The following is a 24939-nucleotide window of genomic DNA, read 5'->3' on the forward strand; positions in this document are numbered from 1 at the left end:
TGCCTGCTGAGTGCCACACACCTCTGTGTTGTATTCCACTAGCTAGTGCATATGCTATGACACTCTCTAGCCCATGTGCACTGTAACACCACCCCGTGAATATGTCATGCCACACTTGTCTTCGCACGGGTTATATTGCCCCATCTAACGTGCCTTCCTCGATGCCTATGTTATAACGCACAGTGCTATGCCATACATATTACAATCTGGGATCCATATCTTTGTCACAGTGCATATGCAACGTTACACGCCCCAGCACATATTTTATATTACAACTTTGGAGACTAGTTAGGTTACACAACACTGCCCTGTGCATATTACACTCAAAGGCGCATATCGCATAGCACGCGCTAGTGCCTGTGCTATCTCGCGCTCTCCAATGAATCTGGCATTGCGCACAACGTATTCCATATTATATTTCACGCCCGGTTCATCTTATATCACACTTTTTGGTGCATAGTCTATACCATACACTATATCTAGTTTTCATTTTCAATCGTGCTCTCAGGACTATGTTCTATATAACACTGTGTTCACCTACCCTTTTCACGGGCATTACATTTTGCGATAGGGGGTGGAGGGTCAGGGGGTGTTTCTGCCAAGTGAGCCCGGAGTCACAGTCACAAACGTCCTCTTCTTCCTGAATAAAAGTGAGATTATGCTGCATACTTGTTCATATTTTAAGTAGTTCGCACAGACACACGTTTTAAAAACAATAAAGTTCCTAATACCCGCCTTCTCTGAACAGTTAGCTTGCTGCCCCATCCCTCTCCTCCCTATCCTCTGTTGTGTGAATCCATGGACTAGCCTCCTCCCTCCTGCCATGCATGGTCTGATGTGCTGCCACTGCCCTCAATTTAGTATGATGTACCAGTCCACTCCTCCTGCCCTCCATGGCCCAATTCTATGCCCCATCATTGACCTCCTGCTTAAACTCTGTGCTTAGCTTGCTGCCCCTATTCTCCTTCCCCCTGCCCTCCGATGTCTTTGTGCAGGCCCCTGCTCCATCCATTTTGCCCACCATGTTCCATGGACCTGCCACTCCTATCTACTCTGAGTGTTCTGTTGAGCTGCCACTCCCCTCCCACCTCCCTAGCATTGTCAGATGACTAACCTGTCCCTGCCACCTCCACCCTGCCTGTCCACATGCCATGCCCCTATCCTCTTCCTCCTGTCCACATGGTCCATTGTACTGCCACACCCTTCTGCCCTCCCTGGTCTGTTGTGCTGCAACTGCTCCTCCTGCCTGCCCCGTGCGGTCTGTTGTGAGGCCCCTTCCCCTGAACTTTCTTGTCTGTGCACAGGTCCTGACCCTCCCTTCTATCCTCCATCGTCCTTTGTGCATGCCCCTGCACCCTCCTTCTTGCCCATCATAGCCATTGTGCTGCCACTAACCCTTCCACTTGCCATGCATGGTCTTCTGTGCTGCCATGGCCCCTCTCACCTTCCCTGTGTGGTCAGTTAGCTGCCCTTGACCCCCTCCCACCTTCCCTCCATGGTCTGTGTGTATGCCATCACAGTCTCACTGTTGCTCTTCATGGTGTGTCTTGCTTCTAGTGCCCATCCTGCCTGACCTCCATGGCTATCTTGCTGCTCCTGCCCTGCCCCCTTGCCCCCAGCCCTCTGTTTACATGTGCAGACCCCCTATTCCCTCCCTCCTGGCTTGTCTGTTCCATTGTAATGCCCCTGATCCGTCCCTCCTGCCCTTTATGGTCTGTTATGCTGCAGCTTTCTCTCCTGTCTGTCCATTATGGTCAGCTAGCTACCATTGACTCTTGCCCCTCTGTTCTCTGTTGTCCATGTGCATGGTCCTGTCCCCTCCCTCTTGCTTTCTATGGATTGTTGTGCTGCACTCCCGTCCCGCATGCCCTGTGTGGTGTATTGTGCTGCTGCAAACCCTGATGCCTGCCCTGACGGGTCAGTTTGGTGCACCTCTCCATGTCCCTCCTGTCCTCTGTTATCCAAGTCCATGTCCCTACCCCATTTCCTTCCATGATCCAATGTACCATACTTGCAAACATTTTGAACTTGGTAAGAGGGAGATTTTGAAAAAAAAACTGGGGTATTGATTTTCCCCTTTGAGTTACATTGAAAAAGAGGAGATTGTAGACAGGAGACAGATCAAATAAAGCCCATTTGAGCTTAAAAACATTGGACGTTTCTTGGCTGAATCGGGTCTGTTGGCATGTATGGTTGTACTACCATTGCCTCTTCCTTCAGCCCACAATGGTCTATTACATTGCCACAGCCTCTCTTGCAAGTCCTGTATTGTTGGTTTGTTGCCCCTGCCCCCCTTTCCACTGCCCTCCATAGTCTGTTGTGCTGCCACGGCCCTTCCTGCCTGCTCAGTGTGGTTAAATTGTTGCCTTTGCACCCTCCTACCTGCCTTCAATTTTCAGAGTCCGTGCCCCTGGCCTCTGCCTCTCAACAGTATCCTAATGAACAACTAGATTGCTAACATTCTATATTTATTACAAAAGTGTGGAACGCCTGACGTCATCTTGATGTAATCAAAACTGTAATACCTAGAGCATTTCCTTTAGAAATTACATATATGAGAGGGTCTTATTGGCATCAAAATTATGGTTAGTGCTCTAAAAGACTATAATAAGGACATATTTTCTGAGTTTTCAAATAGCGACAAAGCACTTTTAAATTATTTGTTATCTTTATGTTTTTTTATCCAGTTGACCACTTGATTAAATGTTGCACTTAGGGGAGAGGATGTGGTGTTACTTCCAGAACTGCAGACTTTGCAACAGGGGACCAGGTTGGAGTTTCTGCTTCAGCTCGACATTCTGTGATTCTGGTCAAATCACTTAGTCTCCCCATGTCTACAACCAAAATGAATTTGTTCTTGTGTGATGTAACCAATGCTCATGTAAAGCACTCCAATACCTGACAAGTCTGCACTATATAACACTGCAAAAACACAAAATAATAAGTGTTTGCACACTTCTGTCATTGGGCTATATTTGGGCTACATCTGGGTGATTTTGGGCTACATTTGGGCTCTTTTGTCTCCGGTGGCCATTTTGGGAGATTTATTTGTTATGAAGTTTCCTAATTTCCTCGTGTACTGCAGTCTCCTCAGTAGGAAATGCTTTTAGTTTTTTACTTTGATTCCATCATGAAGGTATTCAGATATGTCACACATTTGCCATAAATTCTGAAAGTTAGCACTCTAGTTGCTCATTAGATCACTGTAGTAAAACTACTGTTCACCATGGAAGTCTGTTCCTGGTATTAAAAGTGCATGTTTCAGTCTGCATGTCAGAATTTTTTAATGAAATAGAAGAGGATTTGAGAAGTCACTCAAAATGTGCCCTCATTTTCTTTCTTCAGCATTAATCATAATTTCTATGGCAAAATGAACCCCCTCATTGTGTTCCTTTTTAAATTAAATGTTTTAAGTGTTACCAGTTTATTCCAATCAAGATGGCTTCAGGTGTACCATACTTTTGTCATAATGAAGACTGTAAGCGCTCTAGTTGTTTTTAAGAACACTCTGGGACATTCTGTCTTTGGGCTATACTTGGGCTACATCTGGGTGATATTTGGGCTACATTTGGGCTCTTTTGTCTCTGGTGGCCATCTTGGGAGACTTTAGGAAATACTTTCAGTTTCTTACTTTGATTCCATCAAGAAGGGATTCAGATGTGTCACACATTTGCCATGAATTCAGAATGTTAGCACTCTTTTTGCTCATTAGATCACTGTAGTAAAGCTACTGCTCACCAGGGAAAACTGCTGCTGGTATTGAAAGTGCATGTTTCAGTCTGCATGTCAGAATTTTTTAATGAAATAGAAGAGGATTTGAGAAGTCACTCAAAATGTGCCCTAATTTTTCTTTCTGCAGCACTAATCATAATTTTTATGGAAAAATGAACCCTCTCATTTTGTTCCTTTTTAAATTAAATGTTTTAAGAGTTACCACTTTAATCCAAGCAAGATGGCTTCAGGTGTGCCATACGTTTATCATAAGTAGGACTGTTAGTGCTCTAGTTGTTCTTTGGAACACTCTGGGAAGCTGCAGTAGAACACAAAGGAATCAACTGACAGTCTCTGCCCTTGTTGGATGTACATGTTTTACTGAGAATGTCAGACTTCATTCTCACATGACTGAGAAAGATAATGTGAATTTACAGAAAATATGCTCTCAGTTTAGCTTATAGATCACCTTCCAAACCTCTGTGGGAAAAGCATGAGAAAATATTTTTCTCTCAATCATGATATCCCAGCAGAAGGCTTTTTCACATGGTGAAATCACCTTAGAACACCCCACAATTCCTAAAATGAGTATGGTACCATCAACAAATGATTTATAATGTAACTAAAGTCTTAAAACCTTCTATTAACTGCAATGCTTTTTAATGAGGTGCTATCATGTATATTGGTCCCAAGATGGCTGCCAACACTTCTTGGATGAAGTGCCGACAACTAATCAGATCTCAGGATGAGATGTGTGGTTAGGCTCCGCCCACATATATATATGATTTTACTTTTGATTTTCTCAGGAACTACTGAACAGATTGACTCCATATATGCAAAAGGCACTTCCCTGACCTGAGGTCTACCTCTCTGCCAAATTTCAAGTAATTCTGTTCAGCCGTTCGGGCTGTACCTTGGACTAAAGGTCCCTATGGAAAAACGCATGGGGAAAACGCGTTTTGGGACCCCCCTTTTTTCTCGTCCCCCGCTTGACGAATCACCCAGAGACTTTCAGGGTAGGAGCGGAGCGCCCCACCTATTTTGAAAATTTTGCGAGGATTCGTCAACCGGCGCCAAAAAGTTATTCCAAATAGAATGTTGCGGATTTCCTATGGAAACACGGTCCTAACTATAACTATCTACTGGCGACCGCCAGTAGATAATATATATATATATACACAATCTATCTGTAATCTATCTGAAAAATTAAAAGATTACCTTTCACAACGAAGCGCAGAATATGTCCTCCATGTGCGCACGGTGCGCGAAGCGCATGGTGCGTACATGGCCCATCTAGCATAACGTGGGCACGCGGTGCGCTCCCACCGTGCGTGCACGGCACTAACTGCGTAAAGTGGGCGCGCGGTGCGCGAAGTGCACCGCGCGCGCACGGAATGAACTGCGTTAAGTGGGCGTGCACGCCACGAATGGCGTAAAGTAACTTAGCATTTAAAAAAACGTACAAATTCACTGAAAAAACCATAGGTTTCACACATGTTATAGTTAGCTGGTCATTTTACTGATAAAAAACCATTGAAATTGCCCCGTTATAGTTAGTGCAGGCAACTAACTCACGCGACCGCAATCCTCTGCTGATGACATATGTGTCTTTATGAAAAAAAAATATTTGTAATATATGTATAGCTAAAATTTAATGGAAGAAGACATGGGCAAATAAGTGTCTAAATACAGTATTAGCATCAGCAGAGGATTGCGGTCGCGTGAGATATAGTTGCCTGCACTAACTATAACGGGGGAATTTCAATGGTTTTTTATCAGTAAAATGTCCAGCTAACTATAACATGTGTGAAACCTATGGTTTTTTCACTGAATTTGCAAGGTTTTTTAAATGCTAATTCCTAACTATAACGTGTGTGAAACCTATGGTTTTTTCAGTGAATATAGAATCAAGTTAAAGATGTGCTTAACAGTCCTGGCATTGAAGTGGACTTTCTAGGTGTAAGCCAGAAAAATGGCATCACTCAGTGACAATAGCTCATAAGCAGACAAAATCTTTGGACTACGGCGAGGTGAGCAGAACCAAAGTGTGACTGGACTTTAAGATGCCAATGGATGAAAGGAGTTGGTTGAAAGCCCAAGTGTGTATGTACGTGTACACACGCGAGAGCCTGTGTGTATATAATTCTATTATGAACTTTTGGGACAACAGGAGGTTATTATTGCAATAAAGTTCTCTCTCTGGTAGACATAATGAGAATATAAAACAAAATGAACCTTACAGAACTCTGAGACACCTGGCCAACATTCCAGGCTCCCGGGCACAAGGAAATGTACTGAAGGGCTTGGAAGAGGCTGCGCCTTTATGTGCTCTGACATCAGACCCAGTCAGCATGAAGTAATGTTAGAGCAATAAATGTACAGAGGTGCCATGACCAAGCACTGACAGCGTATGAAATGTTTCTTGGGGTAGTTCTAAGACTCTGCAGAGGAAACCGTGTGCATTACAAATGTGGCGATAAACTCGCAACTAAACCGCCCGACGCTCAAAGTGGAATTTTGCAAGTAGTTAACTTACTTTGTTTTTGTTTTCTCTTTCAAATTGCTCTTCAAACTGCCTCATTTTTTTCTGTAACTTCTTGACCAGCTGATGAGGGGTCTTGTCATCTTTCCTTTCATCTTTTGAGCTAAAAGATGCTCTTCTAGTTCTTTATGGAGAAAAAGAAGATTGTTTTCATTAAGCTATCACTGAACGAGAAGAAAACAAACATGGCATATAAAAACAAAAGTTTTCCCATGAATAAATTCCACATTCAGTGGACACTTGAGAATTGAACTCACTAAAGGTAAAGCAGTATTGCAAGGAAACATATTTTTCAGGGCCAGAATTAACCTGCTACCCAATATGGGTTAAACTTGAACAAAAATCAACAACCAACCTGAATCATACTCTGATGTTATGTACAAAGTGTTTTCCTCTGATTAATGTTCCAGACTTGCTTGGCAAGGATAATGCACATCTTTCTAGATACCTCTCGCCAAATTATATCACCAGGAAAGCTCGTAGACTGTTACATCCCATAAAGAAATGTCCAGCCAGGATCTGTTGGGCACATTCATACCAAGGAGGCTGAACGAAGCAGAGGAATGAACAAGGCTTCCAGTCAAGGGAGAGCCTGGGCTCATCCAAGGTTGGGAGCAGCAGCGAGACAGGCATGGTGCGATGCAGACTCCAGCCAGGGGTGTCTGAAACTGGCTTTGGGGTTCGAGCCAGAGCAAGCACCACTGGAGCATCGGCCAGAAAGGAGTGGATGTGGCAAACTTCAGAACATGGCATTCTCTAATGACTAAACCAAAGACCCACTGCAGGCCACACACAATGTCCTTTTGGTCGGAGATGATTTAACTACAGAGCACAAAACCCCCCCTAATCGGGTGTTTCCTCTTTGGAATTGCACGCTAAATCAAACCAGAGAAGCCCGTCGGAACCCCTAAGCCCCTAGGGTCGCACAGGAGGCACAGCAGCTGGAAGCTCTTCATCCCACACCAAGATGCAGCAGAATTAAAACTTGGGCCCAAGAAGGGCCAACAGGACCCAGGTTCTGAACAACATCCGGCCCGCCCCACTGCTGCTGCTCCAGTGTAGGAATGAGTTAAAGACTCACCACTACATCACAATCAGTTACCACCCACAGCCCAGCTACCTCCCCCATCACTCGTGACTTCATGCTTGTGTTTGACCAGGTACAGCGCTTAGAGGCCGTTTTGGCTCAGTTTTTGCTCCAGAAATATCACATACATCATACTAGGCCCATGGATTTGAGGTCTAAGACTCGGCTTCATCCTTTCAACTCTTCACTCTTTGCTACCCTAGATGAGAGACTGCCAGTAGATGCGGTAAAAAGACTATCGGAAGCTGGGAGAGCTTTCAGAAGATGGACTAGTTAATTCAGTGTCACACAGGCTGGTGCATCATGCTAGAATTCTCTCATATTCAACAATCAAAGCTTAGAAAATGCCCCTCACTCTAAGGATTCATTACTCCACCAACAGTCGAAAGAACTCTTTCACGTGGTGTATGAACTTCAAAACAGTGCAGCAATAAACCGAGACACCGTCATCACCTGTTCTTTGTGACAATCTTCCTCTTTTTCCCTCTGAGAGAAAACCACTACTATCCAGGACTAACGATCTCATTGGTTTGCCAGATTCACCATTTAGATTTATTTTGCAGACAGGAAAGTCCGGAATCCTTCACACATACAACACTAACTCTTGCAGACCATAAGTAACAGCTGCCTTCAGGCTCCCAAATGAATGTGCCTAGCAAGGCTTCTAAGGCCATTCCTTCGATGCACTGACTGACTGAAGGCAATTCCTCTAGCACTTCGAAAGCAGCCATAGTGAGACCACTTCTAAAGAAGCCTGCCAGGGGAGCCAATAAGGAGACATTTTAGACGCCTTTCATTGTTCTCTTGCATGGAAGATCTTCTGGAAAAGAAAATCCAACAACCTGACACATGGACAGTAGTGGGCTTCTGTCCCAGTCACAGCACCAAGCTGGGGGTCTGTAGGAAGCTGGCTTTTTATATAGTATTCCAAAGTGAGGTATAGCGTGCACAGAGTCCAGGGGAACCCCTAAGGTAGGCAGTGGTAAAATAGGTAGCACCTTGCTCTCTATTTGTGGTAGAGTGGTCGAGCAGTAAGGCAGTATCAGAGGACAGTGTTAAGCATTAGTTGTAGACACACAGTCAGCAAATGATTGCACACACTCAAGGACTGAACTTCAGACCAACTGGTTTTGTATAAGAAATATTTTTTTAGTTATTTCATTTCCTAGAACAAAGCAAGCCTGGTACAGATAAGTGATTTACACTTTGCAGTCACAGTTTTGAATTGCAGTTGTATATATACTTTGGCATAGTAGTTACAGCAGAATAAATGATAATGAAATACTGTGAAATATTTTACATATACTTTGTATTGACTTTTCAATGGGATGTCAAGTAGGGAAAATCCTACCAGTATGCATCTGTTCTTGGCATGTAGGGCTGCAGATTCACACACTAGTGCATAGATCTCCATCTGGTGGTGGCCCCGGATGATTACACTTTGTTGTTGTCCTGGAAGAGTTTGTATGGTAGATGACTCCTCCTCTCGAACATAGTGCGCATGGGCATCGACTCCATCTTCAGATTGTTTTTCGCCATTACGGGAAATGGAGTTGTGTGAGAACAGAAAGATGTCCATGTATAGTGTATCTAATTAAGATATTACTGGAACAGATAGAGGTAGCTGGGTAGGCAGGTGGGCGTGTGCGAGTCTGCAGCCCTACATGCCAAGAACAGATGCATAGTGGTAAGTAGCATTTTTCCGTTTGAGGCATATGGGCTGCAGATCACACACTAGTGCATTGATTGCATAGCAGTTCTCTCCCTTAGCGGCGACCACCAGTATCTGTTGCAGTGGTTTGAAATAGTGTTTTGAATACAGCCTGGCCCACACTAGCTTGTTGTTTTGCTTGCACATCTACACAGTAGTGCTTTGTGAATGTCTGCGGTGTAGACCAAGTAGCTGCTTTGCAGATATTATCTAAAGGAATGTTCCCTAAAAATGCATCGATGCCCCTAGTTAACGGGTGGAATGAGCCCTAGGGGCAATGGATAGAATGCGTTTTGCTTTTTGGTAGCAAACTTGAATGCATTTAACAATCCACCTTCCAATCCCAGTTTTTGAAATGGGATTACCTTTGTGTGGAGGAGAAAAGGACACAAAAAGCTGCTTTGTTTTACGAAATGGCTTTGTCCTCTCAATATAGTAGCGGAGAGCTCTTTTAATATCCATTGTATGGAGAGCTCTCTCAGCTACTGTTTGAGGTTGGGAGAAGAATACTGGCAACTCAGACTGATTGAGATGGAATGGTGAAATTACTTTTGGAAGGAATTTGTCCTTGGAACCACCTTGTTGTAATGGAGTTGCAAGAATGGTTCTTGAAATGGTAGTGCCAGGATCTCACTCATCATTCGGAGTGATGTAATAGTGACTAGAAAGGCAACTTTCCATGAAAGGAATTGTAATTCACACTTATGCAGAGATTCAAATGGTGAGAACAATGTAGAGGTTCCATACAGGGGAGGGTGGTACCCTGGGAGGAATTATTCTTTTAAGGCCTTCCATGAAGGCTTTGATGGCAGGAACTTTGAACAATGATAGATGCTGTCTGTTTTGAAGGTAAGCCGCTATGGTCGTAAGATGTAACCGGATTGAGGAGTATGCTAAACAGCATTTGTGGAGATGCAGCAAGTAGCATAGGATGTTCTGGATGGAAACATCTAGTGGGTTGATGTTATTGGTGCAATATATAACAAATCTTTCCCATTTAGCAGCGTAGCAAGCTCTAGTGGTAGGACGTCTAGCTTCTTTGATTTTTTTTTTTAAACATTTTTATTGACATTTTCAAATTTTATATACTGTACATTATACAGATCCATCGAGCAATTCTGCCATATAGTACAATATGCGGCATCACGTATCATCTGCATAGACTGGTGGAGAGTCAGCAAGGAAAACAAACGATCAAATACATCACGATGTGTGTACCCTATGGGCTCGGATATATAATATGTCCCTTGAACTGGGGTGTAACACAGGTATAAACTAGGGGATGGGCATGGAAGTTCATATCCGGTCCTCGCAGACGAGTGCATAAACTGTCGTATGGGTGCGGCGCCTCTATGACTCGCGATTGCACCTCCTCTTGGGTTCGACCTGCAACTGTGACAGTATACCCAAGAATGCGGCTTTGTATGGGATCGTGTCAGCGGTATATTACGGGGTTGGTCGGTTAGGGTTTGGGTCAAAGTTTGAGACTGAGCTTGCAGGGCTGGCAATGTGGATGTGTCGTCTTTAGGGTCCTCGCCTGGGGTTAACTGCTTGAAACGATATAATAACATGGCCCATTCCATGGAGATAGGATTCTTGCGGACCCCTCTCACCACCTCCTCTCGCAATGTCTCCTCCGCCGCCCATTTGTGTGTAGCTCCCACCCAAGCCGCCAGCGGAGGGCCGGTGGGGGAACGCCAGTGCATGGCGATGCTGCGTTTGGCTAATAGCACCGCCAGGGAGAGAAAGCGAGTCCGCACCTTGTGTTGCTTGCGTGCGTGAAATATACCTAGGGCGCTGGCCACCCATGCGTTCATGCAGGTAATCCCTGTAAGGGCACCCAGAGCAGTGTGAATGTGTTGCCAAAAAACTTGGATTATAGAACAGCTCCAGAGCATGTGTTGGAAATCTGCATCCTGCGCATGACATCTGGGGCAAAAGAACTGCGTGTCGGGGTAGAATCGTTGGAGGCGTGCTGGTGTTAAATAAGCCCTGTGGAGTATGTAATATTGAATGTTTTTAAAGCGTGCGTTTCTAGATACCTTCTTGGGGTACTCCAGGGCCCTCTCCCACTCCTTCTCGTGAAGCGCGCGCCCAATTTCAGCCTCCCATGTGGCCCGCAGGGTCTCTAGTGGTTTATTGGTCAGTTCTCGTATGGCTTTATAGAGCGCTGTAGTTAGATGGCGCCCCGCTCCCATGTGTAGAAGCGTGTGAAGAACTGGATGCGTGTGCGTTTCCCCCTTTGCGAGGTCTTGGTATGGCCGGTAGCTATCTAGTAGTTGGCGGTGAAGCAGGAACTGCCCCGGGGGAAGATCGTATTCATCCACAAGATTGCGGAATGGTCTAAGCTGCCCGTCCTCAAAAAGGGACTCCATCTCTGTAATGCCACAAGATGTCCACGTATGAAGCACGCTGTTTGTGTAATAGTGTTCCCGTTTGGGCCATCCAACCAGAGAGAGTAAAGGGGAATACAATGGTGTCCCCGAGGACATGCAGTGAATTCTTTGCATGCACTTACGTGCCACCGCCACCTGAAGGGGGTACGTACGCTTCGGTTTAGTGCCGGGGAGCAGAAGGCGGCGGATCTCTGGAACCGATATCCGCCCTGTGATGGTATGAGTTTCCACAGTGTACCTGTCTGCCGTCCAGTGAGAAAGCCACTGCAGTTGCGCCGCCAAAAAGTAGGCCTCGAATGAGGGAGCGCCCAGGCCGCCCTGTGTGGTGGGCAACTGCAATTTTTTCAGTGCTATTCTGTGTCTGGTAGATCCCCAAATTAGCGCGCTGAGGAGTGAGTCCAAGTCCCGAAAAAAGGCTCTAGGCGGGATCACTGGCAGATTGGTAAAAAAGTATAACAATCGTGGGACCATGATCATTTTGGCCAATGCCACTCGTCCAATTGGGGCCAGCGGAAGGCTCTTCCAAAATCCGACTGCAGCTCTAATGCCCGCCAACGCCCTGTTATGGTTACCCTCGAAAATATCTGTTGAGGAGTGATAGAGACGGATCCCAAGGTACCTAGGGGCCTCCGCACTCCAGGGCACTCGTTGAGTACCCAGTCTAACCTCCCGAGGGGGTAAGCCCGGGTGCAGCAGGTATATCGTGGACTTATCCCAATTCACCCGTAGGCCAGAGGCCGTCGTAAATTCCGTCAAAGTCTCCCAGAGGGGAGTCAAGTCGTCCGTGATGTCTCGCACTTATATTAACAGGTCATCAGCGTACAAAGAAACACTGTGCGCTGTGCCTGCTATAGGGATGCCCCAACGAGCTCCCGCCCGACGAAGTCGTATGGCTAGGGGCTCGACTGCTAGGGCAAAAAGTAATGGGGACAGTGGACATCCCTGCCGCGTGCCCCTCTTGACCGCAAACTCCGCTGAGATGTGAGGTCAGGTTAGTGTACAGGAGGTGCGTATATGCGAGGAGGGTGGGACCAATGTCCGCCCGCTGCAGGACCGCAAAAAGAAACTGCCATGTGAGGGAATCAAAAGCCTTCGAGATCTAGGATGAGACAGGCCGCCCGTGGGTAAATTCCCTGCACCTGATCTTGGATGTGGAAAACCCGGCGTATGTTCTGGGATGTGCGCCTGCCGGGGATAAATCCGCACTTATCCGGGTGGACCAAGGGACGTATTATTTGTATGTATCTATCTGCAAGTATCTTCCCGAGGAGTTTGCAGTCGGCGGACAGCAGCGATATGGGGCGATAGGCCATTTGCTGTGGGTCCCGATGCGGTTTTAGAAAAGTCACGAGTACCGATTCTCTCCTAGATTTCGGTAACTCTCCCTTCTCAAGCGCAGCCGCAAACATCGCCACCAATCGAGGGACCAGGAGTACTGAGAATGTTGTGTAGTATTCTAGTGGGAACCCATCTAATCCCGGAGCTTTATTGCGGGCTAGGGCATGTAAGGCACGGATCACACCGGTCGCTGTTATCGTTATGTCCAGAGCCTCCCTATCTGTCCTTGAGATTTTTGGGATAGTCAAGGGATCGAGGAATCGATCCACTACGGCTTGTGGGGTAGAGGCAGGGTCATTATATATCTCCGCGTAGTAGTCGCAAAAAGCCCCAAGAATCTCTGCCTGGGAACGCACCAGTACCCCCCCGGGAGTCCAGTATCTCGGTGATGGGCTGGACATCCGTGTCCTGCCTGGCCAGCCATGCCAAGAGAGTGTCAGTTTTGTCCCTCTCTTTATGCATCCATGTAGCGTACGACCTAAAATTGTACCGGCGGAGATCCGCAGAAGCGGTCTGATAAGCTGTTTTCGCTTCGGCTATACGCTGCGTCTCTCCCTCGGATATAGAATCCTGTTTAGTGAGAGCGGCGAGGTGCTGCTCCGCCTTGGTGAGTGCTTGTTCTAGCAAGCGCTTAACTCCAGCTATTTGTTTCAGACACTCTCCCCGGGCCACAACTTTAAATGTGTCCCATTCTACTAAAGTGGAGGACGCTGTACCCGCATTGTGTGTGAGATAGTCTTGGATACTACATTCCTGCTCGTGCCTGAAGACTTGGTCCGACAAACAGTCCCGTGGCAAGCGCCAAGTGGGGACTGGGGGGTGTGTGGGCCACCAGTGGAGCCGGAGAATGTGGGCATCGTGATCAGAGATGACCCTGCCCATGTAGTCTGTGTGAGCAATTTTGGGCAGTATAGTTGCTGAGCACAAGAATCGGTCAAGACGGACGCGCAAATTATGCGGGATGGAATGAAAGGAGTACAAACGGGTCTGGGGGTGGCGCAGTCGCCACGCGTCGGTAAGTGACCAGTGTGGGATCCAAGCCCGAAATCTTTCAGTTTGCCTGTGAGTGCGCCGTAGGGGGGTGCGAACGGTCCAGGTCTAGGTCGAGCGTGCAATTATAGTCTCCTCCCAGGATCCAGGGCATGGAAGCAAAGGGAGCGAGGACCCCGGTGAGGTGATCCCAAAATTTGTCTTGTTCTACATTGGGGGCGTAAATGCTACCAAGAAGTACTGCCTGCCCGTCTAAAAGGCCCTCCAGTAGTGCATATCTGCCGTCTTTGTCTACCACCCTCCGAAGTTCCTGGAAAGGGGTTCCCGGTCGCACCCAGATCAGCGCCCCCGTGCAAACGCAGAATAAGTTGTGGCGCATATGGTACCCCGCCATTTAGACTGTAGTTTCCCCACCTCTTTTGCAATGAGGTGTGTCTCCTGCAGGAAAGCAATCGGGGTATTGTGACGTTTTGCATACGAATATGCCGCATATCGCTTGCGGAGTGTGAAGCCCCCTAACATTTAGGGTGAGGATGGTAACATCAGTGTGTGACGTATTCGGTGCCATGTCTCAGCGTCTGCACGCAATGAACAGGGACTGTGCCTGCTGAGGTGTATTAAGCTCGGTCGGTCTAGCCGAATGAGGGTGCCTGTACCCCACGACGCTGTTTGGCCATGGGTAGTGAGTGTCTGGATCGGTGTCCTTCCATGCGGGGGTTGGGATATTGCTGAACTGGGAAAAACCAACTGAACAATTGGGGTCGGGAAACATTCCCAATGCCAAGGACCCATCGCCAAAAACGAGGCATCCAAACCTGCGTAACCTATTAAGGGGGGTGCAAAGAAAAAAATATATGATGGGGGCGGCGGTGCATGCATGCAGGGCCAGACGCGAATCGGGCCATTAGTAGGAAAAATGGACGTTGCTCATATTGTGTCAAATGTTGGCACGGATGTCTATAGTTGGTGTGCGGAGTGGAATTGTACTTATCTCCATACCATTCTTGGTAGTCCCACCTCACCTCGCATGAGATCTAGATTGTTTATCAAGGATGAGGTCCGCCGTCTGAGGGGTGACCAAGGGGGGCGTCACAGAGTCCTCCCCCGACATCGTCCCATCACTTTCATTCTCTCCTTCAGAGGTAAAGATATGCAGAGGTCGGTCTATGTCGTCTGCCTGGGGAGACGCTTGCAGATCGATCACTGCTTGCAGGGCCTCCCTCCGTTCTTTCACAATCTGCTCCAGATCAGGAGAGTCCTGGGTGCGTGGACGGGATAAGCCACTTGCTCCGCCACGTGGGCGCCTCTGTGAACGCCTCCCGGGTCGTGACAGCTTGGGGTTCGGGTCTCTTGTGGTTTCTGCCCTGGACTGTCGTGTGCAATGTAGGTCCGCCCAATCCTGTGCTTCCGTGGAATTAGCGAAAAATACAGTGGAACCGGCGTGGATCACCCTGAGGCGAGCCGGGAAGAGCAGGGAGTATTGGATATTGTTCTCACGGAGTCGACGTTTCACATTCAGAAATGAGGACCGTTGTTGTTGAACTGCTCTTGCATAGTCCGGAAACACCATGATCCGCTGATTGTCGACCTGCAGGGTGCCCGCCACTCGTGCCGCGCGTAGCACCGCATCCCTGTCCCGAAATTGTAGGAACTTTGCCAACATCAGCCTTGGGGGCGCCCCCGGAGGTGGTCTGCGGGCCGGGACCATGTGGGCCCTCTCCATGGAAAAGAATGCTGAGCGGTCCTTTTGCAGGGTGAAGGATTTCACCCAAGTTTCTAAGTATTGCAGGGGGTTCGTACCTTCAATTCCTTCGGGTAAACCCAGTACGCGGATGTTGCAGCGTCTCGAGCGTCCTTCTAAGTCGTCCGTACGTTCCTCCATGATGGTGAGGCGGTGCAGCACCTCCTGCAGTGTCTTCTGGTGCGTTCCGATCGTTGGTTGTATGTCCGCTATCTTCTTCTCTCCGTCTTTCACTCTATCCGCCAGTTTCCGGTGATCGTCGTGGATAAGGCTAATGTCCGTCGCTAGTGTCCCGAGCCGCTCCTCCATCGAGACTCTAGAAAGTTCAATAGCGGCAAGCACCTGATCCAGCTTGGCGGAGATCGAGGGGTCGGCTTGTGATTCTGCCGCACTCACCCACGTCCGGGTCTTAGGCATCTTCTCTGGAGCCGTCTCGGGAACTGCCGTTTGTTGAGTCCCCCTAGGTTTCCCCATTGCTGCAACCGGGGTGATTCAGTGAGCCGAGCCCGTCCGCCGATTACGTGGGGCACCTCTCCTTCAAGGATATAAGGGGGATACTCGTCGTCGGTCTTGCCGCCACCAGAGACCGGCACCCCCTCTGGGTGCTTCTGCGCCCTTCTGCAGTGCACCCTAGGTCCAGCGGGTACCCCACTACGCGTCTCTCTCCCCCGAACCACGGGGAGGCTGTCGTCCGCAGCCGCAGGAGCCCAACCACCAAGGTATATTCAGGCCGCCGCCCAATCCCGTGCTTCTCTGTGGAGCGGGTCCTCACAGGTCCGATGAGAGGAGAGCGCAGTTCATTCCACACATGTTCGTACTATTCTCCCCCATGCTCCTGCTCCGGGCTCCGTCCCCTCGGTAACTAGTCGGGCGCCATCTTGGAGTCAGGCGCCCCGACCACACATCTCGGATACACCAGGGCTCCCCACCAGACGCACGCTCACCGCTGCCACCGCTGTTAGATGCCACACGGGAGAGGTGTCGTCCCCAGCCAGCACTGCAGTGCCACTGCACTCTCGGAGCCTGTCCTTGCGTAGGGTCCGCGCCGCTTTCAAAATGGCTGCCCACTGTCCGCGCGCCGGACCAAGTACGATGATGAACGCGCGCTCGGGGATTCAATGGGACTTCGCCACCATAGATTGCTGACCTGGCGCTGCTGTCACTTCAGGTGTGCTCTGTGGGGAAGGCCGCCGGTGAAACCAATATCAGGGTCCTCGTCCGCACCCTCTAGTGCGGACCTCCGGAGTCGCCCGCCGCCATCTTGCGGCTACGAGTCCCAGCCCGGTACTCTTCATCGCCGCGGCTGCTCATCCCCCTTTCTATGCACCGGATCACCGCATCGGCGTATGCCAGACCCGTTCCGGCGTCCGGGGCTGTGTTGACGGGCAAGAGCAACGCCTGGTAACGGTCGATGTTCTGGCCCGATCTCGGAGCCCTAGCAGGCTGCAACCGCCATGATAGCCTGCTTGGCCACGCCCCCAGGACGTCTAGCTTCTTTGATAACGTTCACGCAATCAGGTGGGAAGTTGAGATATCCAAATTCTGTAGTAGGGGTATCTCTGTTATACTCATAATCTATGAATAATCCCCGCCCATGTGCGGGGACCCCGGAGCAATCAAAAATATCTCTTAAGCTGTCCCGCATTTGCAAACCTGCAAAGACACTTAAGAGACAGACAAAATAATACAGCCTAATCACACCAAGGCTGCACTGGCCAGCACTTCCTCTGAAGTGAACACAACAGCCAAAATAAAGTTGAAATGTCATTTTTATTCACATTTGACATGTTCCTTTATTATCACACACTCCCTTCACCAAAATCCCTTTAAACAATAGAGAGGAAGGGGTGGACAGACAAGCCCTATAGGCTGTCATTATGTGTCTGCTAAAGGGATACCGTGCCTTTAAGAAACTCTCCAGAGACCCCCGGTATCCCAGGATGCACAGCCAACACAAGTTACTTTCAGTTCTTTTTGAAGGTGTATAACAGGCCTGATACTGTCAGGTTACTCCACCGGGGAGGAGGGAGGGTCGCTTATGACTATAACAGAGATACCCCTACTACAGAACTGGAGTTACAGGTAAGAAACTACTCCTTCTGTAGTAGGGGATCTCTGTGTATAGTCATAATCTATGAATAGAATGACAACCAACAAGAAGCGGTGGAGTAAGTCCAACCACCAACAAATCACTGTGCAAACAAATTCCTCAGCGAAGCCTGTCCAACCTGCGCATCTGCCCTAGCATCAGAATCCAGGCAGTAATGCTTTGTAAACGTATGGACTGACTTCCAGGTGGCAGCCTTACAAATGTCCGCAATGAGAACATTCCTAAGCAAAGCGGTAGTAGCCGCCTTGCCTCTAGTCGAATGTGCTGTAGGCTTACCCCCCAATGTCTTATTAGCTTTCTGATAACAGAGCTGAATACAGGACACAATCCATCTGGAGATGGACTGCTTTGAGGTAGCTAAACCAGTTCTTACCGAACCATAATTAACAAACAGGTGATCCGACCTGCGGATATCTTTTGTCTTATCCAGGTAGAATTTCAACACCCTACGTACATCAAGTGAATGCAGAGACCTCTCCGCCGGAGAGGAAGGATGCTGAAAAAACGTAGGCAAAGTTATCATCTGATTCACATGGAAATCTGAGATTACCTTAGGCAAAAATTTAGGATGGGTACGCATCACTACTTTAGAAGCATGGAAAACAGTATACGGCTCTTGACAATACAGAGCCTGAATCTCACTCACCCTCCTGGCCGATGTAATGGCCACAAGGAAGGCAGCCTTCCAAGACAAGTGCTGCAACGAAGCCTTATGGATAGGCTCAAAAGGCTCCCTCATCAATCTAGATAACACCACATTCAATTCCCATGGTGGAGAAGGTCTTCTAACAGGGGGAAACACCTTACGCAAACCCTCCAAAAAATCCTTAATCACAGGGATTTGAAAAAATGTTTGAGAAGGGCCCTTCCTATACGCAGTCAGAGCTGCGAGATGAACCTTAGACTGAAAATTAAGCCCAGACTGAGCTAACTGCAGCAGATAAGGCAAAATAACATCTTCTTTACAGGATGGAGGGTCAAAGTCCTTTGCCTTGCACCATAAGCAGAATCTCTTCCACTTATAGGCGTAGGAAGTCCTCGTAGACGGTCTCTTAGCCTCTTTCAAGATCTCCATACAGTCCTGAGGCAGGTTCAAGTGTCCATACTGTAGTAGCTCAGGAGCCATGCTGCCAAACTCAAGGACGAGAGATTGGGGTGAACCATCTGTCCTCCGAACTTCGTGAGAAGGTCCGGCCGACACGGCAGGCGTCGGTGCGGCCGAACAGACCGGTGAAGAAGGTCGGTGAACCACCATTGCCTCGGCCACTCCGGAGCAATCAGGATCATTCTGGCTCTGGATTGTGACAGCTTGATCAGCACCGCCGGGATCAGGGGAATGGGTGGAAAGGCGTAGAGAAAGCTGTTGGACCAGCTGATCCATAGGGCATTCCCCAGCGTCCCTGGTTGGTAGTACCTGGACGCGAAGTCGCGGCATTTGCTGTTTTCTGCCGTAGCGAACATATCTATATCCGGAGTGCCCCACTCTGCGAAGACGTCTCTTAGCACGTCGTCGTTTAGCACCCACTCGTGGTTCTCTTGAACGAGCCTGCTGAGCGCGTCTGCTTGGGCATTCTGCACTCCCGGCAGATGGGTCGCCGTGATCGTCAGGTTCCTGGCCACCAGCCAGTTCCAGATCGCCTGTGCCTCCCGGGACAAGGTGCGTGAACGTGAGCCCCCCTGCTTGTTGAGGTAATACATGGTCGTAGTATTGTCCGTCTGAACCAGCAGGGAGTTCGTCCTGAAGGAGGGATGGAACGCCTTCAAGGCCAAGTGTACCGCTCTGAGTTCCAAAAAGTTGATATGGTAAGTCGTCTCCATCTGCGACCATATCCCCTGAATCTGAAGAGGGCCCGAATGCGCTCCCCAGCCCTGGAGAGACGCATCGGTCACTATGGTCTGGACCGGAATATCCTTGTGAAAAGGAGTCCCCTTGCAGACATTCTCTGGGGCACACCACCATGTCAGAGACTGCCGAGCGTGTTGAGACAGCTGGATCTTGTCCTCCCAACGCCCCCGCCTCTGGTCCCATTGATCCTCCAGACATTCCTGTAGGGGCCTCATATGCAGACGTGCATTGGGGGTGAGAAAGATGCAAGAAGCCATCGACCCCAGTAAGGAAGACACCGTCCTCACCGTAGGAGAGCGGGCTGAGATGAGATGCCGCGCCTTCCCACGGATCGATAAGCGTCTCTCCTCCGAAGGACACACGCTTGCGGTCAAGGTATTGACTGAGGCCCCCCAAGTACTGGAGACACTGCACAGGGATCGGCACTGACTTCGACATGTTGATGTGCAGGCCCAGGCGAAGCAGCAAGGCAGCTGTCCTGTTGAAATGGCACTGGGCTTCCTGGTAAGTGGACGCTTTGATCAACCAATCGTCCAGGTAAGGATACACAAACACCTTGGTCTTCCGCAGGTGTGCCGCGACCACCGCCATGCACTTGGAGAACGTCCGTGGTGCAGACTTCAGGCCAAACGGGAGTACTGAATACTGGTAATGGTTGTTGCCTACCAGAAACCTCAGGAACTTGCGATGCTTTGGTGCGATCGGCACATGAAAGTAAGCGTCCTGCAGATCTATGGCGCACAGCCAGTCTCCTCGATGCAACTGAGAGTAAATCTGATGCAGGGACAACATACGGAACTTCTCTCTGCGGATCCACTTGTTGGCTTGACGCAGATCTAGAATAGGCCTGAACTCGTTCTTGTCCTTTTTTCTTACGAGAAAGAACCGTGAGTAGAGACCTCTTCCTTTTTGCTGCAAAGGAACCGCTTCTATCGCCCTCTTTTTTAACAGAACGTCTGCCTCCCGCTGGAGCTCCCTTACCATGTAGGAGGAGCGCACTGGTGGAATCTGTGGGGGCGGGCTGGTGAAACGAAGACAGTACCCATTGCAAACAATATTCAGCACCCACTTGTCATGCGTTATTGTCCTCCACTCTGCCAGGTAGTGTTGAATACTTCCCCCCCACCGGAGCCGGTAACGGATGAGGGGGAAGTAACTTTTCAGGGCTTCGACCCGGCCGGGCCTTTGTTCCCCGCCGAGGACTGATGCTGGCCTCTGCCCCTCTGGCGCTTCTGAAAGGACTGCCTCGGGTACTGCTGCTGTTGCTGGGGCTGTTGTTGGTGGCCCGACTGACGCCCTTGGCCTCTCTGCTTGGCGTAGCGCCTGCCCGAGGATCGGAAGGACCTCCTCTGCTCCTTGGGCCTCTCCAGCCCCACCGCCTTCAGAGTTTCCGGCTCAGCCTTCATGCGGGCCATCTCGTCATCCGCATGTGACCCGAACAGCGTTGTGCCAGAGAATGGTAAATTGGCGATCTTCTGCTGCGCTTCAGGCTTGAGCGGGGTCAGCCGCAGCCAGGAATGTCTCCTCATGTGTATGCCGTGGCAGTACCCATGGGCCGCCAGCAGCGACACATCACCCGCCGCACTGATGATCTGATTAGAGACCATCATGCCCTCGTTCAGCACCTCCTGAAAGTCCTCCCTCTTGTCTCTAGGCAGGGAGGCAGCGAACTGTTGCAGGGAGTCCCAAAGAGACCTGTCATAGCGCCCCAACAGAGCGGAGGCGCTAGCGGCCTTCATCGTAGTGGCCGACGTGGAGCACATCCTCCTCCCCAAGGAGTCCATTTTGCGACTCTCCTTATCCGGAGGAGCCGTGGATGAAGGCGTCGTAGAGTGTTGCTTACGAGCCGCCGCCACGATAACAGAATCCGGTGGAGGATCCACTCTGAGGAACGCCGGGTCCGAGTCAGGAGCCCTGTACTTTTTTAGCAGTCTCGAGGGCGCCGGTTTCACCACGGCCGGCGTCAAGAACACCTCCATTGCAGGTTCCTCCAACCCCGGAACCAACGGGAGGAGGGGGCGCGACAGATGAGCCTTATGCAAAGTCTCAAAGATCACAGAAGTAGTGGGAATAGGGGTAGTGACTGATATCCCCAACTTCGCAGCCCCTCTCATCAGCACCTCCTGGAACGTGGCAATGTCATCCACCGGCGAGACGCGGGTAGGAGGCGTCTCCGACAGCGAGGGCGAAAACTGGCCAGCCCCAGAAGAGTACGTGCCCCTCGAGCCTCTGGAACGAGACCGATAACTCCGTCGTCCATGTCCAGAGCGAGTGGACGATCTGCGCCTACTCCGTGATCGCCTGCGAGAGCGAGATCTCTGCCTGTGAGGAACCCTCGGGGGCGGTGGCTGTGGCGGCGATGTAGGCAGCTGAGGCACGGGCAGAGGCAGCGGAGGAGGGGGCGGAGGGAGAGGAGGAGGAGTAGGAGGAGGAGGAAGGGCAGGTACCGGTGGAGGCGCCGGTGGAAGGTCGGGCACAGGAGGCAGAGGCGGCTGCTGGGTACGCAGCGGGGACAGATGTTCCGAAGCCCCATCACTCCTAGCAGGCGAGCCCCCACCAGAACTGTCCGGGCTCGCGGCCACTCTCCTCTTCTTGGCGGGCCTGTCCCGCGTGGAAGCCAACGACGGGGAACGTCCGCGTCTCCCCGATTGGAGATCGTAATCACTGAGGACGTGTTCCCCGATGTCTGTGACGTCGAACTGTACGTCGACCTCGTCCGGCGTCTCTTAGCCCTCGACGTCGAGCGTCCTCTCGACGTCGAACCATGCCTCCTCGACGTCGAACCACGCCTCGACCTCCGTCTCCGCGGTGTCGACTTCTGCCTCGACGTCGACTTCTGCTGTTTCGACGTCGACGGCTGGTGTCTCGACGTCGACGACCTGTGCCTCGACGGCGACCTGTGCCTCGACGGCAACCTGTGCCTCGACGGCAACCTGTGCCTCGACGGCAACCTGTGCCTCGACGGCAACCTGTGCCTCGACGGCAACCTGTGCCTCGACGGCAACCTGTGCCTCGACGGCAACCTGTGCCTCGACGGCAACCTGTGCCTCGACGGCAACCTGTGCCTCGACGGCAACCTGTGCCTCGACGGCGACCGTCTCCGCCGGGATCTCGGCGTCGACTCCGTCAGCGTCGAGCCGTGGGTCGACGGCGAAGGTGGCGAGTGAAGTCCATGGGGCTCGGTACGACGTCGATGTGTTGTTGACGTCGACCGTGACACCTGCGACGGCGACCCGGTCCCGGGTCTCGCCGGCCCCTCCCTCGACGTCTAACGCCGAGGCTGCCGCGACCCAGAGCCCTGGATCGACGGCGAACATACCGGTGCCTTCTCTCTCGCCGTAGACGTCGTTGCCTTCGACGTCGAACGCGACCTAACAGCCGGTAGGTGCCGTTTCTGCTCCCTGCTCTGCCCGGAGGTCCCTCCAGGGGCTGAAGCATGGGCGGAGGAGGGGGAATGAGACCCTCCATGCCCCGAAGTCCACCGGTCCTCTGCTGCTCCTGTCCCTGAAGGCGAATCTTCTCCCTGTCCCTCAGGGTCCTCTTAGAAAAGGTTTTGCAGATGGCACATGTAGCTGGGACATGTGAGGGCGACAAGCAGAGGATACACACATCATGTGGGTCCGTCTTAGCCTTTTTCCTCCCACACTCAGGGCAGTTATCGAACAAAGCCATGCTAAGAGTGGGCCAAAACTGCTCCAGATTGCAGGCAGTAGTAGACAAAGGCTCTAGACGTCGAATGAAAACACTATTTATCCAAAAAATCCAATTTAAATCAAGTAAACCACCCAAAAGGGTAGAGCTCAAGCTCCAGGGTCCTGCTAGCAGGAGCCGGAAAAAAGAACTGAAAGTAACTTGTGTTGGCTGTGCATCCTGGGATACCGGGGGTCTCTGGAGAGTTTCTTAAAGGCACGGTATCCCTTTAGCAGACACATAATGACAGCCTATAGGGCTTGTCTGTCCACCCCTTCCTCTCTATTGTTTAAAGGGATTTTGGTGAAGGGAGTGTGTGATAATAAAGGAACATGTCAAATGTGAATAAAAATGACATTTCAACTTTATTTTGGCTGTTGTGTTCACTTCAGAGGAAGTGCTGGCCAGTGCAGCCTTGGTGTGATTAGGCTGTATTATTTTGTCTGTCTCTTAAGTGTCTTTGCAGGTTTGCAAATGCGGGACAGCTTAAGAGATATTTTTGATTGCTCCGGGGTCCCCGCACATGGGCGGGGATTATTCATAGATTATGACTATACACAGAGATCCCCTACTACAGAACTCTCCATTGTTCTGTGTTGTGGTGAGAGTGGCATTTTTTGATGTGGTACCACAAAGTTCCAGTAGTGTGGTGTACCACTGTAGCCTTGCCCATGTTGGTGCAATGAGGATCAGTGTGAGGGAGCGTTGATGCAGCTTGCGCACCACTAACGGAATGAGTGGGAGAGGCGGAAAAGCGTACACAAATCTGCCTGACCAACTCATCCATATCGCATTGCCTTTGGACACTGGGTGTGGATACCTGGCGGCGAAGATTGGGCCTTTGGAGTTTAGGTGTGTGGCGAACATTTCTATTTGTGGCTGTCCCCATGTGAGAAAGTGGCTCTGTATATACTGTTCCCAAATAGGTACAGGGTGTACAGAGTCCACAGTCCCCCAGAGGTTTGGCAGAGGATAAAGTTAGATATAACCTTACTCTCTAAAGTGGTAGCTTGGTCGAGCAGTAAGGCAGTATCAGAGGACAGTGTAAAGCATTTGTTGCACACACTCAGCCAGCAAATGGTCTCACACACTCAAGAACTGAACTCTAGGCCAATGGTTTATATAAAAAAATATATGGTTTTATTTTAGAAACCAACAATAGGTATCAAAATATACTTTCTCAGAATGAGATGCCTTAGTTAAATACTTTTGCAATATGCAATTGACTTTTGTAGGTAATAGTTACAGGTTGTTGCAATAGGCAACACAATTTCAAACACAATAATACATTGAGCTCAATTTGAGTTTTAAGTTATTTGCAATAGATTACTTTCAGGATTACTTTTCTAACTCCAGGATTGGATCCTAGATTCAGTCCTGGGACAGGTCTGAAAACAAGTGAGTAAATTCGCTTTAGTTACGGTGGTGATTTTTAGGCAATATTTTACTATTTTAAAAGTTGACAATTCGAAGAAATTTCATAGAAAACAGTCAATGATTCCCTATGGGAGAAAATTCAACTTGCAGGTATAGTATGTTCTCGTTACTTTTGTAATCCAGTGCTGGGCTCCTATGCTCGGTACTGGGACCTTTAACTAAAACAGGTAAGTAATTACGTTTTCACAGTTGGTACGATTTTTAAAGAATATTTGTAGTTTGCAAAAATCGATACTTAGAAGAAATTTCACAGAAAAACAGTCAATGATTGTGAGAAAGTGGCTCTGTATATACTGTTCCTTAATAGGTACATGGTGTACAGAGTCCACAGTCCCTCAGG

General features: G+C 49.7%; 1 protein-coding gene across 4 annotated transcripts in view; it reads right to left on the reverse strand.

Annotated features, from left to right (window-relative positions):
* Positions 1-24939, reverse strand: part of FAM13B (family with sequence similarity 13 member B) — a 446070-nt gene that overhangs the window by 130034 nt on the left and 291097 nt on the right. For all 4 annotated transcript variants that reach the window (XM_085630302.1, XM_085630303.1, XM_085630304.1 and 1 more), the window contains one exon: positions 6248-6377. In XM_085630302.1, coding sequence (XP_085486428.1) covers positions 6248-6377 — 130 coding nt within the window. The remainder of the gene's footprint in view (positions 1-6247; positions 6378-24939) is intronic.

This window comes from Triturus cristatus, chromosome 10 (assembly GCF_964204655.1).
Source record: "Triturus cristatus chromosome 10, aTriCri1.1, whole genome shotgun sequence".
NCBI lineage: Eukaryota > Metazoa > Chordata > Amphibia > Caudata > Salamandridae > Triturus > Triturus cristatus.